The sequence below is a fragment of the Bison bison genome, unplaced genomic scaffold (assembly GCF_000754665.1).
Source record: "Bison bison bison isolate TAMUID 2011002044 unplaced genomic scaffold, Bison_UMD1.0 scf7180017864492, whole genome shotgun sequence".
Lineage (NCBI taxonomy): Eukaryota > Metazoa > Chordata > Mammalia > Artiodactyla > Bovidae > Bison > Bison bison.
The window spans coordinates 4,042,463-4,056,471 of record NW_011495051.1 but is presented as its reverse complement, the minus strand read 5'-3'; the positions used below and the strand labels follow the sequence as shown (position 1 = coordinate 4,056,471).

General features: G+C 53.9%; 1 protein-coding gene across 1 annotated transcript in view; it reads left to right on the top strand.

Annotated features, from left to right (window-relative positions):
- The window catches only part of PTPRS (protein tyrosine phosphatase, receptor type, S), a 261,020-nt gene that overhangs the window by 201,207 nt on the left and 45,804 nt on the right, over positions 1-14,009 (top strand). The window contains exons 8-11 of the mRNA XM_010828456.1: positions 252-397; positions 941-1,082; positions 7,032-7,220; positions 13,830-13,940. Coding sequence (XP_010826758.1) covers positions 252-397; positions 941-1,082; positions 7,032-7,220; positions 13,830-13,940 — 588 coding nt within the window. The remainder of the gene's footprint in view (positions 1-251; positions 398-940; positions 1,083-7,031; positions 7,221-13,829; positions 13,941-14,009) is intronic.

The following is a 14,009-nucleotide window of genomic DNA, read 5'->3' as shown; positions in this document are numbered from 1 at the left end:
CTGTCTGTGTCCATGTGTGTGTGTGTGTGGCTCTTGTATCCATAGCGGGGAGGTGGGGTGCTAGGCAGGCCCGGGGTACCCATGGAGGGTGAGCAGTGCCACCATTTCTCCTTTGTCCTCTCCAGCCCTCCTGTCGGGCCCACGTGGTACCTCTGTGGCCAGGCGCACTGGAGGGCACGTTTACCTGGCCCCATGGGGTCCTGGTCACATGCCCAGGCCCACCAGAGCCCCTTTTCCTCTTCTCTCCCCAGAGCCCCCCAGGTTCATCAAAGAACCCAAGGACCAGATCGGTGTGTCAGGGGGCGTGGCCTCCTTTGTGTGTCAGGCCACGGGCGACCCCAAGCCACGGGTGACCTGGAACAAGAAGGGCAAGAAGGTCAATTCACAGCGCTTTGAGGTGAGTGGCCAGGGAAGGGAGGGGAGACAGCCCAGGGCCAGCCCCCGACCCCACCCCACCCCCGCCATGGGGCCATGGCCGCTCAGCCATGGAAGCCGTCCCAGGAACATTCCTACGTGGAGCTGGCTCCCTCTCCATCTGGGACCCTTCTCTTCGTCCACCACCTCCCTGGCAGGTGCAGGGAGACACGTGCTCCGTGAGGGCTCTGCCAGGCTCGCTTGTTCTGCCACCTGTGTGCTGTGTGTCCTCAAGCAGTGCCCTGCCTCTCTGAACCTTTATCTCACAGAAGGGAATTTGCAACCCTGTGCCCATGTCCACGGTCAGACATACATGTTTCCACATTTTGCATGCCTGTCCCCAGACTTACGTGTGTGTGTCATGAACCCATGTACACACAATACCCTTTACTCGTACAGACCCAGTTTTCTGCCTTCAGTATCTATACAGGGCCTGTACACACACGTGTGTATAGCCCCCAGCTCCTCTCCTGATCACCCCTGGGACTCCAGCCTCACCCTGACCTCTCTCCCCTCCCCACGACAGACGATCGAGTTCGATGGGAGTGCAGGGGCCGTACTGAGGATCCAGCCACTCCGGACACCCCGAGACGAGAATGTGTATGAGTGTGTGGCCCAGAACTCAGTCGGGGAGATCACCGTCCACGCCAAGCTCACTGTCCTCCGAGGTATCGGGCTCCCCAGGGTGTGTGGAGGAGGCCCTGGGGCCTGGTTTTGGGGACAGATACCAAAGGGATCCGTGAAAGTCTTGCTTTGGATTTTCACTTGTGGGGGACTTTGATCTCCTTTTTTTAGCCCATAATACCACTGGGTCTTAGAGCCTTCTGGTAGGAATTTATTGAGCCTTTGCAGAAAAGAAGAGCAGCCTGTTAAGAGACTGGCACAAAAGGTGCATCCAACTGAAATGGAGAATTCATTTGTTCATGTAATTAAAATGTTTGTGGATTATAACAGCTTCAGGTTCAGCTGGATCCAGGAACTCATACCATGTTCCAGGGTTTATCTTCAGACTCTGGGTGTTCTCTTCCCTATCAGCTGTATTCTCAGTGATATCTCCCCATTAGCTCCAGACTCTGGGGCCTGTACACGGAAGAGAGGACTAAGTGACTCAGGACTGTTCATTGACCCACCTTGGGTCAGATGACCATCCCTGAGCTTGTCACTGTGGTTGGAAGAAGAAATACTCTGATTGGCAGAGTTTTCCCTGAAGTCAAGGGTGGGTCAGCCCATGTAGACAGAGTGAATAAGGGGTGGTCTCCCCAAAGAAACAAAGGAGAAATAGCTGGCTAGGCAGAAGCAGCTAACCACACCTTCCCACACATTCCCATGGATCCTTCCTGTGGACTGCCTGCTGGCCTCCATAGGCTGGGGCACCAGGAAATGGCTTCCTTATTGTAATACAGCATCATTCAGACAGTCTTACTGCAAACCCGCCTCCCATCTGCCCACCAGCTGCTCCCAACTGCCTTCTCCCTTGCAAGGTGATTAATTTAACCTAGGGGCCTGCAACTTGAGTTCACATCCTGGCACTGCCATTCTGTAGCTTTGTGACCTTGGGCAAGTTAATGAACCTCTCTGAGCTGCAGTTCCCTCACCTCCAAAGTGGAATAATAATGATGTTCACCACAACGGATTGTTACACAAACCACAGAAGTGGACAAAACAAGTCCGGCACTAATGGTGCTGTGTGGGGAACAAGCATTTGGTTGGTGCTACCTATCTGATATTATTGCCATCATTGTTGTTCTTCTGATTGTGACAGGACAGCTGCCATCAGCCATTGTGCAGCTGTGGGGTGGGTTCTGCCTGTCAGCTGCAGCGCCACTCTGACCCTCTCTGATCTCTAAGAAAAAGCCACCCGGGACTTCCCTGGCAGTCTAGTGGTTAAGACTTTGCACTTCAGCTGTAGGGGACACAGGTTCGATTCCTGGTCAGGGAACTAAGATCCTGGTATGCCACGTGGCCCAAAGAAAAAAAAGTACAAGTCACTGCCAGCCATTAGGGGGCAGGTGGTCCCCCCATGTGGCTCCCAGGTTGGGAGTCACCCAGTGTCCTCTCTGGCAGCTTGGAGCCCTGGGAGGAGCCGTCATATTGGCCACAGGGCCACTTGATCCCAGACCCTGATGTGTGCCCGCCCTCGTCTGTTACCGCCTGGAAATTCCTAGTAATTTTCGAACAAGGGGCCCCATAGTTTCATTGTGTGTGGGGCTTGGAGCTGGTCCTGCTAGGGGATGGAGGAAGGGGGAGGGGAGGGGAGGAGTCCGCCTGCCCCAGTCCGCCCCGCCTCTTCCCAGCAGATATTTTTGCCCTGACCTTTCCCCGGGCACAGCCTGGCTCCCGCTGTACACACACCACCCGCCCCCGTCCCCCACCCCTCCGCCCCCGCCCCGCGTGCCAGCCTCCATTGTAAGCGCTCAGAGAGTTAAAAGGACACGCTGTGAATCTATTAACTGCCCAGTCTCTGGGAGTCTGGGAAAGACACATCTCCGCTCCCTGCCCCCCATCTCGGCCCTCAGCATCTCTCTGTTCTCAGGCCGCCTCAACAGACGTGGTGCTTGGGCTGGGCGCTGAGCCCAGAGCGTTTGACCCGGAGCGCCTGTCCCCCTGTCTCCTTTGAGCCCCAGGGACCCGCCAGCTGAGCGGGAAGGTCCAGGCTGCTGGGCCCAGCCCTCCCCCCCACCTCTCTTCCCCCGCTGCCATCTGATTGTGGACGCTGCGCACGCCTCTCACGCTGTTGTTTTAATTAAACTCCGAGGAATCCAGCACAATGTGGTACTCGATGAACATTTTTGTTTAATTAGGAGCTCTTGGTAACGTCAGGCGGCCGCAGCCTACCCCCCCACCCTGGCTGGCTGCCGCCCACAACGCAGGCCCCTCCCCCGCGGGGCTGCACGCACCCAGGAAGTGCTCACATGTGGACACACGTGGGGTGTGGGTGAGCACACATGCACACCCTTGTGCACACACACAGGAAACGTCAGCACAGAGGGACCCTGGCAGCCCCAGCCTCCAGCATGTCTAGGCCAGCTTTGAGCACCTAGACTTGAGGCCTGGTTATCTTGGCCCGACCCTCCAGTGACGTCATCAGTAGCCAATCAGGATCATGCAGTGAGGTGGTCCAGGCCTCCGGGCCCAGGAAGAACGAACTGGGTGTGAAACAGCTCAGCCAGGATCCAGCCGCTTTGACCCGACAAGTCCAGGCCCGGCTTGGGGGTTCTGCAGTCATTGGCTCCATCCAGCTTCCTCCAGATTTAGCCCAGCTTGGGTTCGAATTCCAGTCTTGCTGAAACTGGACTGTATGATTCAGGGCAGGTGTGCCCAGTGTTTGAACCTCAGCTTTCCCCTCTGTGAAATGGATCCCTTCTCAGAGGCGGATACAGGAAATTACCTAACATTGCCTGGTACATACTTAGTGCTCAGGTTTTGGGACTCACGCTGTTTTCCTCTATGAAGTGACTCCTGCCTGGACGGGAACCACAGCTCTGTTGTTTAACTGCGGACATGGGGTGATAGTGTCCCTGCCCACCTCTCCCTCACCCGGTCCTGGCTTCCTGCACCCTCCAAGTACTTGGGTCTCTATTCTCTCCCCACATGGTGTCTTCTTGCCTACCTCTTCCCCAGTCCTCTGTCCATCCCCCAATAGCCCCGCCATACCTTGTTTCCCTCTTGGGCATCTGTAATCAAATAAATGAGTGTTATTTCCTTTTTACGCAAATAGCAGCTTTGTCTATACCAGGAAGTGGCAAGCTTCTCCTGTAAAATGCCAGAGAGTAAATATTTTTTACCCTGCAGGCCAGAAAGTCTTTGTTGCAACTTCTCAGTTCGGGCCAGCTGCTGGGGATGATGAGGAAACCAGTGGGTGTGGCTGTGTGCCAATAAAACTTTATCAACAAAAATAAGCAGGGGGCCGGACTTGGCTCAAGGGCCGTAGTTTTCAATCCTTGGTCTACACATCTTTCACTTTGTCCAGTTAGCAGTGCATCTTGGACTTTGTTCTGAATCTGTAAGGTGATTCCTTCTGCTGTTTGGGGGACCTGCCCTGTGGATGGCCTGGCCTGTGTATAATGAGGGTCTGTTGACAGACATTTAGATTGTCGCCAGCCTTTTGCTGTTAGTATTGGCACCTTGGGAATACCTCTGCCTTCCTCCTTGGTGTACAGGCTTAGGGGTCTCAGGTGGGTGATGCCAAGTCACCCCCACCCCTGGTTCCACGGGACCAACACACATTTCTGCCTGCCCCAGACAAGCAGGCCTGTGTCTTCTGTCTCATCAGCCCTGTATGCAGTCACTTTCTTGTCACTTGTCACTGTATCACTTGTTCATTGGGGTGGGATGGGGACTGTGTTAGTTTGCTAGGGCTGCTCTAACGAAGTACCACCATCTGGGTGGCTTACTTCACATGTTTTTGTTCACAGTCCTGGAGGCTGGAGGTCCAAGATCAAGGTGTCGGCAGGGTTGGTTCCTTCTGAGGCCTCTTTCCTTGGCTCAAAGACAGCCATCTTCTCCTCCATCTGTGTATGATCTCTGCTCTGTGTGTGCCTGGGTTTTAATCTCCTCTTCTTAGGGGGACACCAATCCTGTTGGATTAGGGTCGCACTAGTACTGCCTTTGACTTAATGATCTCTGTAAACTCCTTATCTCTAAATATAGTCTAATTCTGAGGTCCCGGGGGTTAGGGTTTCAACCTATGAATTGTTGTTCAGTCGCTAAGTGGTATCTGACTGATGGCAGCCCCGTGGACTGCAGCATGCCAGGCTTCCCTGTCCTTCACCAACTCCTGGAGCTTGCTCAAACTCATGTCCCTTGAGTCGGTGATGCCATCCAGCCTATTCATAGGGTTTCAACATGTGAATGCGGGTGGGGTGCATTTCAGCCCATAACAAGGGGATGGTGGGTGTTTTAACTGTTGCTGAGGCGGTATGCCCCACCCCAGGGAACCCTTTGTCTATTGTGGATGTGAGGCCAGACTGGAGCTGCGGTATTAGGGGTCAGAACAAAAGGAACCAGAAGTCCAGGTGCTGAAGGGGGGAAGGCAAAGTGTACAGGAGGGGGCAGGACCTGCCAGGAGGCCCTGAAGCTGCATCCCCCCTCCCTGGTGCCAACTCCAGCTGAGTCAGGCCGCAGAGCCCATGGCGCGACATGCAGGTTACACGAACGGAGGCCACCTGGCTTGTCACCTTGGTTGTGTTAGTTTCAGGTGGCACAGCAGTAAAGAATTCTCCTGTCAACACAGAAGGCACAGGTTCAATCCCTGGGTCAGGAAGATCCCTGGAGGAGGGCATGGCAACCCATTCCAGTATTCTTGGCTGGAGAATCCCATGAATGGAAGAGCCTGTTGGGCTACAGTCCATAGGGTTGCAGAGAGTCAGACATGACTAAACACGCATGCATGCTAAAAACCAGCAAAGTGAATCTGTTATACAAATACACGTATCTACTCTTCTTCAGATTCTTTCCCCATATAGGCCATTATAGAGTACTGAGTAGAGTTCCCTGTACGATCCAGTAGGTCCTTATTCGTTACCTGTTTTATATGTAGTGGTGTGTATGTGCCAAGAGAACCACATTCTTACCCATCACTAGAACATGGGGACCAAGTCTCCAGTGAGAGGTATTTCCACCCCCCCCCCACCTCCATCTGGAGGCTAACCAATGAATAGGGAGACCGAGGCCAGGAGGCATGCCTCTCACAGATTGGGAGTAACTGAGGCTGAGTCATTCGCTCATTTATTGAGCACTTACTGTGTGCCAGGACCTACATGGGGTGGTAAGGACACGGCAGAGACACAGATGCGTTGTGATCTATGGAATTCGATGTTTGGATTTTCTAGAGTACGGGAGGGTTTTACTTTTTATTATTAGTTTTTGACCACACCATGAGCACGTGGGATCTTAGTTCCCCGATCAGTGATGGAACCCATACCCCTTGCAGTGGAAGTGCAGAGCCTTAACCTCTGGTCCATCGGGGGATTTCCCAGGGTGTTTATAACTTGTGACTTCGAGTTTTGCCCAAGGTGATGCTGGAGGGGGCCTGATGACTTTGGGGGACCAAGGTCACTGGTGTGGCTGGATGGAGAGAGTGAGAAGAGTGAGGCTGGCCCGAGATGGGGCTGCCAAGGCCACTGGGGGCCAGTGCCAGGCAAGGAGCCTGGGTTCTTCTGGAGGGTGGAGGAGACTACAGCAGGGCGGGCGACACAGGGTGGTGTGGCCCTGTTTCCATTTCGAAAAGCTCCCTCGGGCTGCTGTGATGTAACCCAAGGGCTCTGTAACTTCAGCACTATTGACATCAGGGCCGTTCTGGGCACTGTGAGGGGTGGAGCAGCATCCCTGGCCCCTACCCACTTGATGCCGAGAGTGACAACCATGGACATCCCCAGACGTGGCCCAGTGTCCCCAGGGGGCAGGATTGGCCCCGATCAGAGACACTGGTCTAGCCTGATGCCCTCCCAGCAGTTACCACAGTTGCCCACAGACAGAGGAGGAAACAGGCTACAGGAGATTACCCATCCAGGCAAGGGCTGTCTCCAGGGCCCATCCCCAAGCCCCACCCTGGAGGGACAGCTGTGCAATAATTGTATCTCTGCTGTTTTCCCCATCACCCACCCCCGCTGCCCCAGAGGACCAGCTGCCCCCCGGTTTCCCCAACATCGACATGGGTCCCCAGCTGAAGGTGGTGGAGCGGACGCGGACGGCCACGATGCTCTGTGCTGCCAGTGGTAACCCGGACCCTGAGATCACCTGGTTCAAGGACTTCCTGCCCGTGGACCCCAGTGCCAGCAATGGGCGCATCAAGCAGCTGCGATCGGGTGAGCACAGGGGGCCAGGAGGATGGCAGGGGGAGGGCAGCATCTCAGGGCCCGCGCCCCAGGGACTGAAGGAATACAGAAAGGCAGCACTAATCTGCAGCCTCGGAGGGGAGAGAGGGTGTCTTTGGAGCCGAATCAGTGGGGATGTAATAAGGTGGAGACTGACGGGGTGATGGGGAGCTATGGCAAGTTCTTCAGTGCCTGAGTGGAGCCATAGCTGACTCAGATATGCACAGTGATGGGGGCTGCTGAGACCGTGGGGGCAGAGTGTCCCCAGTACCCAGGCAATGGGGTCCTAATGGGGTACAGAGAGTTGCAGGTAGTGGAAAGCCAGAGGAGGATAGGTATCTCCTGTGCCCCTGCACTGGGGACACAGTGGGGGACAGACAGGCAGAGGTGATGGGGAGCTGTGGAGGGTGTTGAAGGAAGGCCATCTTCAGCATCTGAGCACTGGCTGTATAACGGCACGGTCGAGGTACTGGGGAGCCATGGAAGCCGGCAGGGGAAGAGTGTGTTCTGAGCTGAAACAGTGGATGTGTCCTGTGAGGATATAGTGAGGTCCAGACAGGTAGGAGCAGAGGCGAGCATAAAGCAAAGGCTAGAGAGTGTTTCCAGTGCTGAAGCAGTGAGCATCTGCAGAGGAGATAAGGGCATAGACAGGGAGTGTAATGGGGAGCCACAGAGGGCTGCAGAGAGACAGCATCTCTAAGACAGGCAGTAAGGATGTGATGGGGCACTAGTTGGTCCACCCAGGCTAAGGGGGCCTTGGGACGGAGCACAGGGCCTGGGCCACCTTGGGGCTAGGCACTTCCGCATTTGTGTCTCAGCACAGCAGCCCCACGCCCCGCCTGTGAGCCCACCTGTCTGGGGAGCTCTGTGTGCGTTGTGTCTGTTGTCACACTGCTTCACGAACCTCTGTGTGTGTGTGTCCAGGCTCCCCACGTGTCCTGACTTAACATGTAGGCCATACCATCGGCACACAGGTTGCCCTCCCCCTGCCAGAGCAAAATTTGTCCGCGTGCATCTCAGCCACACGTGTGTCTGCGTGACAGCCCCTCTCACGTGCATGTCTCAGGCTGGTCCTTGTGTATGCACACATGTGCACGGGCACTCCTGCGTGCTTTGGTCCATTCTGAAGACATGTGTGGGTGTACCCCCTTTTTCCCTTTCCCTCTTCTCTGAGGGCCCCCACCCTGCAACCAGTCTTGCCTGAAAGCCTCTCCATCATTCTCAGCGAACCTCCCCCGCCACTCACTGCCCAGCCTCGTCTTCCGAGGAGTCCCGCTTGCCCATTTCCTACTTTCTGCTCCCCCCAGCAAAGACCCAAAACCTCAAAAGAGGCAGATGTTAAGCCCAGAATTTCTTCCCTGGAGAGACGTGGACCTCACCCTGGGAGAGATGTAGCTTTCCCGGTGCCAACCTGTCTGAGGATATTTGCAGCTTGCGGGGTTCAGCTGGAGGAGTGGTGGCAGCCTTGGGAACCCAGTTGCTTCTCTGCTGGTTTCCACCATTGTCACACCAATATAATGACATGATTGAGTGTGGACCCAGGTGCCCGGTCACCTGGGCAGGTCCTCCTCTCCGGGTCTCAGTGTCCTCATGAAATGTGCCTACTCCCTAGCGTCACTGTCAGGGGCCCCTGACAGGCTGCTTGGCCCTACCAGGAGCTCAGTGAACATCAGCTGCTTTAAAAATCATCATCAAGGGGCTTGCCCGGTGGTCCAGTGGTTAAGACTCTGAGCTTCTACTGTAGGGGATGCAAGTTTGATCCCCAGTAGGGAAACTGAGATCCCACAAGCCACGTGGCGCAGCCAAAAAAAAACACATTGTAATCACTCTAATTATTATTCCAACATCCCCTCCCATCCCCAGAGGATACAGGCTTCTGTATAACCACCCGTTAACGTTCCTGTTCTCTTTTCTTGTCCCTCTGTTGTAAACGTTCAGAAACCTTTGGTAAGTTTAATTTCTTCACCATGTCAACAACTAACGCCCCCCTCTGTGTCCCCTACCCCACCTCCTCCCCTCAGACTAACGGCCACCGTGACGGTAACTGACCCACTCCACGTGGCATGTCTACTAACGTCTCCCCACCCCCACCTCCACCCCCCGGCCACTGGCCCTCCCCTTCTGGGCACCAGGGGGCTGCAGAGAGAAGAGCCTAAAAGGAAAAGAGGAAAAAAGGACAAGACCACAGGGGACTCACTGGAGCTTCATACGTAACATACCCACCCCCATCCCCCTTGCCAGCCCTTTCTGGGCCTTGACGCTGCTAGAAAATATGAAGGTACAGAAATTTAGGGGCTAGATGGAGGGGGAATGTTCCATCTGGGCTACTACTGGGTGCATCTTGTTCTCTTTTCCAAGCATCCAACCTGAAGCCCCTGAATCCAACTGCTGGGCTAATTCTTACTAAGGTGAGAATGACTAAAACTGACCCACAGTAGTAACTTCTCATCCTCCTCGGAGCAGAAGGCAAAACAGCCTTTAATACCCTTTCTCCATGTGTGGTCTTCCTCTCAATATAGTGACCATGGGCTATTATGGCCATCTTGGAAAGTTCTGTCCTTCCCTCTCTGGGTTCTGTCACCATAGTCTTAGTGAAACAGCCCGAGCAGGAGCTGACCTAGATTCCCACTGACCCGAATTTCTCCTCTCCACAGTACAGGCTCTGGCAAATTCCCCTTCCCCCTCCTCTCGCCTCCTTCCTCTGTATGAAGAGGGGGAGTGGCCCCATTAGACTGGGGATTTTCTAAGAGATAATATAGGACCCTCCTAAAAGTTCTAGAAGGGCCCCAGCCTGGGAGGCCGAAGAACTGGGTTCAAGGCCCGCCCCTGCCTCTGACTCATGGCAGGACAATTCTTGGAACTTGTGGGCCTCAGTTTGCCCCTCTGCAAAATAGACTGGGGCCAGATGGAGAGAGGTGTGTTTTCTCTGCTGTGGCATTGGGGGTTATCAGCTGTCATCAGCACAGAGAGGGGGGAGGGGCCCATATCACTCCTGAGGATGCAGAATTCTAACCAGGGGCTACCATGTCTGGTTTCCTGAGCGGTCCCAGCCCCCAGAATCCATAGAGACCCACAGTCCTTTTCCTCTTTTCCTTTTGGAAATTAGAGATGCTGCAAGGCCCTCCTCCTTCCCTCCATCCCCTTTCACCACCCTCCCCTGCCCCTCCTACTTGGCCTGTCTGTAACATCTTCCCTTTGCTTAATTAATGCCCAGTCCTGGGGCACTAACCCTTCTCTCCACCCTATCTCTAACAAGATTCCCAAGACCCGCCCCCCCCACCCCACCCTGTTGTTCCTTGTCCCTCCCGAGAAGGAATCTAGGAGGGGAGGTCATGGACCTTCCGCCCTCGGCCCAGAAGGAAGGCAGCCGACAGTGCCAGGCCAGGCCAGGCCAGGTACCTCCCTGAGGCAGAGCCACGCCCCTCTGGCCAGTCCACAGGGGCTTCTAGACTCAGCCCCTCCTTCCCCAAGAGATTCCCGCCTTCTGTGGGAAGCCCTCCTGATTGGCAAGCCTTCAGTGCCCATCCTCCTCCTGGGAGCCTTGCCTCGTCTTCCTGGACAGGGCCTGCAGGGTCCATAGACCCAGGGCTGCCTACCTTAGCCCCCTCCCAGCCCTGGGGGCCAAGTGGACAGGCCTGGCTGGTGGCCCGGCCCCGCCTCCCTGGGGCCCCGCGGCCCCCCAGGACTGCCTTCTGACATTCACCTGACTCTCTCTGCTTCCCTTACAGAAAGCACTCCGATCCGAGGTAAGAGGCTCTTTCCTCCCCACCCACCCACTCACGGTCTCTCTCACTGCCCGCCCAGCCCCCAGGCTCCACAGGGGGCTGCCCCAGGCCCCCCTCCACATGTCTCCTCCTCACCCTGCCCAGTGTCCATACAGTCTCTGTGTCTGTGTCACCGTCTGTGGCTGGGGGCTGAGTGTGGCCATGTTGGCCCCTCAGGTCACCTGGCCACAGGGTGTTATGTCCTCCGGAAGGTGCAGTGCCTCCCATGCCCACCCAGAGCGCTGAAGACTGCTCTGGATGCAGCCCTCATCCGTCTCTAGCCTTGGTTTTCACATCTGTACAATGGGTGTGCAGAGGAGGGCCTTCCAGCTGTGGAGCTTAGATCTGGGTGATGTGGTATGGGTGTGGGGGTCCAACTCTCTGAGGGAGCAGAGAGTCTCAAAGGCAGCCCCACGGAGCTGCCCCAAAGTTAGACTAGAACAGGCCTGGGTGGGAGCCCTAGGGAAGAGTCTGAGTCTGGTCCTGACTTTGCCATGAGTTGCTGTGTGACCTGGAGCAGGTTCCATGCCCTCTCTGGGTCCCCATAGTGGTATCTGCCTGCCTGCTTCCCTGGAGCCTTGAGATTGGTAGGAAGTGTTACATAGGGACAGAACCCTAATCCACAGCCCCTAGAGAGAACTTCCCCATCTGTGGGTTCCCCCCACTTGTGTGGGACAACCACAAACAAAGCTTAGAAGGGGTGTTTATTTGGGACCATGCACTGGATTTTTGGATTCCTGGTGCCAGGGACTCTAATCAAGACCTGTGATCAGAAAAAGAAAAGAAAAAAGTTTAAAAAACCAAAAACAACCAGCTGTGATTGATATTGAAGGTATTCCCTCATCTTCATGTTACTCATAAGCAACAAGTAACAGGGTCCAGGCCTGTGATTCTAACAAACTTACAGATAGTCAGTTTAATTAACTTATGAAAATGAAAACTTGGGTCCAGGCCTTTGGTTTCAAACATACTGTGGAAATCTCTGCCTCATTTTTATTGGTTCATGGGTGATGAAGTATTTGATCAAGGCCCATGATTTCAAACATACTTAGAGATGTTTGCTGAACTTCACTTACTTGCGAAAATGAAGATTTCTCCCAGACCTGTGGTTTCAGATAACTTCAGGGAAATCTTGGCCACATTTTCATTTACTTGTGAACACTGTCATGGCCTTGTGCTTTCAAACACTGTTAAGAAGATTCATTCATTTTTCACATGTTCATGGGAAGTGAAGTCTTCCATCTGGACCTGTGACTTCAGACATATTGAAAGAGGTAGTCTGCCCTGGTTTCATTTACTTGTGGGCACCAAGCCCCTTTATTTGGGCCTGTGATTTTAAATATGCTTAAGATGGAACTTCTCTGTTGGTCCAGTGGTTAAGACTTCACCTTCCAATGCAAGGGGTACAGGTCTGATCCCTGGTTGGGGAGCTATGATCCCACATGCCTCATGGCCAAAAAACTAAAACAGAAACAATATTGTAACAAATTCAATAAAGACTTTAAAAATGGTCCACATTTTTAAAAAAAATCTTTAAAAAATCTGCTTAAGAAAATTGACCACTTCTTCAAATTCTTTATTGACTCATGACCAACAAATTCTTTAATCTTGTTTTATGATTTCAAACACATTGGAGGCATTTCAGCCTCAACTTTATTTGTGCAGATTAGAGGTTTTCCTTTAGACTTCCGATTTCAAACACTTGAAAATTCTCCCCATTAACCTCTGAGCACCGTGGACTTGGGTCTCCGTCTATGATTGCAAATACACTTAGAAAACTCATTCACTTGTGGATCCTGAATCTAGACCCATGGTTTTGAAACAGGTCCATGAATTCAGACTGATTGATGTAGATGACTGTAAGTCTGGGGAAATTCATTCTTCAATTCGTTTCAAGTACAGAAAGCTTGGATCCAGCTCTTTGATTTCAAACTTACTTGATGTATTGCATTGGCCAAAAAGTTCGCTCCGGTTTTTCTGTTACATTGTATGGAAAAAGTCCAATGGAACTTTTTGGCCAGCTCAGTATACCACTCTCAGCATCCTTTGCTTTTGCTCTCATGGAGAGGGTAACCCAGTTCTGAAATCTAAGCACCCTTGAAGAAATACAACCCTGTCTCCATTTACAAGCACCGTGGGCTTCGAGGCCTGTGATTCCAAACATACTTGAAGAACCCAGACCGCATTCACTTACACACTGGTTGAAACGAACAAGCGACCACCAGCTCCCTGAATTGGCACCTTGGTTTTTTTTGTTTTTGTTTTTTTTAATTTTATTTTGTACTGGAGTATAGCAGATTAACAGTGTTGTGATGGTTCCAGGTGGACAGCAAAGGGACTCACCCATATACATATACATGTATCCATTCTCCCCCAAACTTCCTCCCAGGCTTGGTACATCACTGGAGGTGACCCCTTGAGTGTCAGGGGCTTTGGAGCAGCTGCTGTGGATTGGGACCGCCAACCTGCCCTCCACCTCCCCCTGGCAAGCATCATTTGGCACTTTCCTAAATGCACCTCAGTTGGCACATATTCCCCCCATGCCCCAGCTTTGTCCTTCAACGTGGCAGTCATTCACAAGGTCCCAGCTGAGGGTGGAGGATTGGCCAGGCATGCGGTGTGTTCAGGATGGGCCAGAATTGGGGTGGGGAAAGGCAGGCAGCCAGGGAGGCCCTGACCCAGTGGGGGCTTCTAGGGTGACTCAACTTTTCTGTCTGCCTCTCTGGCCCAGCCCAACCAAGAGACAGGCTGGACGGGACTCTGGGACAGCCCTCCCGCCATTCCCCCAAGCCAGGGTCCCCCCTGATGGGCCAGGCCTTGTCCCCTTTTCCCACAGGAGCCCTGCAGATTGAGAGCAGCGAGGAGACCGACCAGGGCAAGTATGAGTGCGTGGCCACCAACAGCGCCGGCGTGCGTTACTCCTCACCCGCCAACCTCTACGTGCGAGGTAGGGCCCCCCGCCCCCACCAGTCCCCTTCCTTCTCGGGCTCACAGCCTCCGGGCTCCCCTGCCCCCT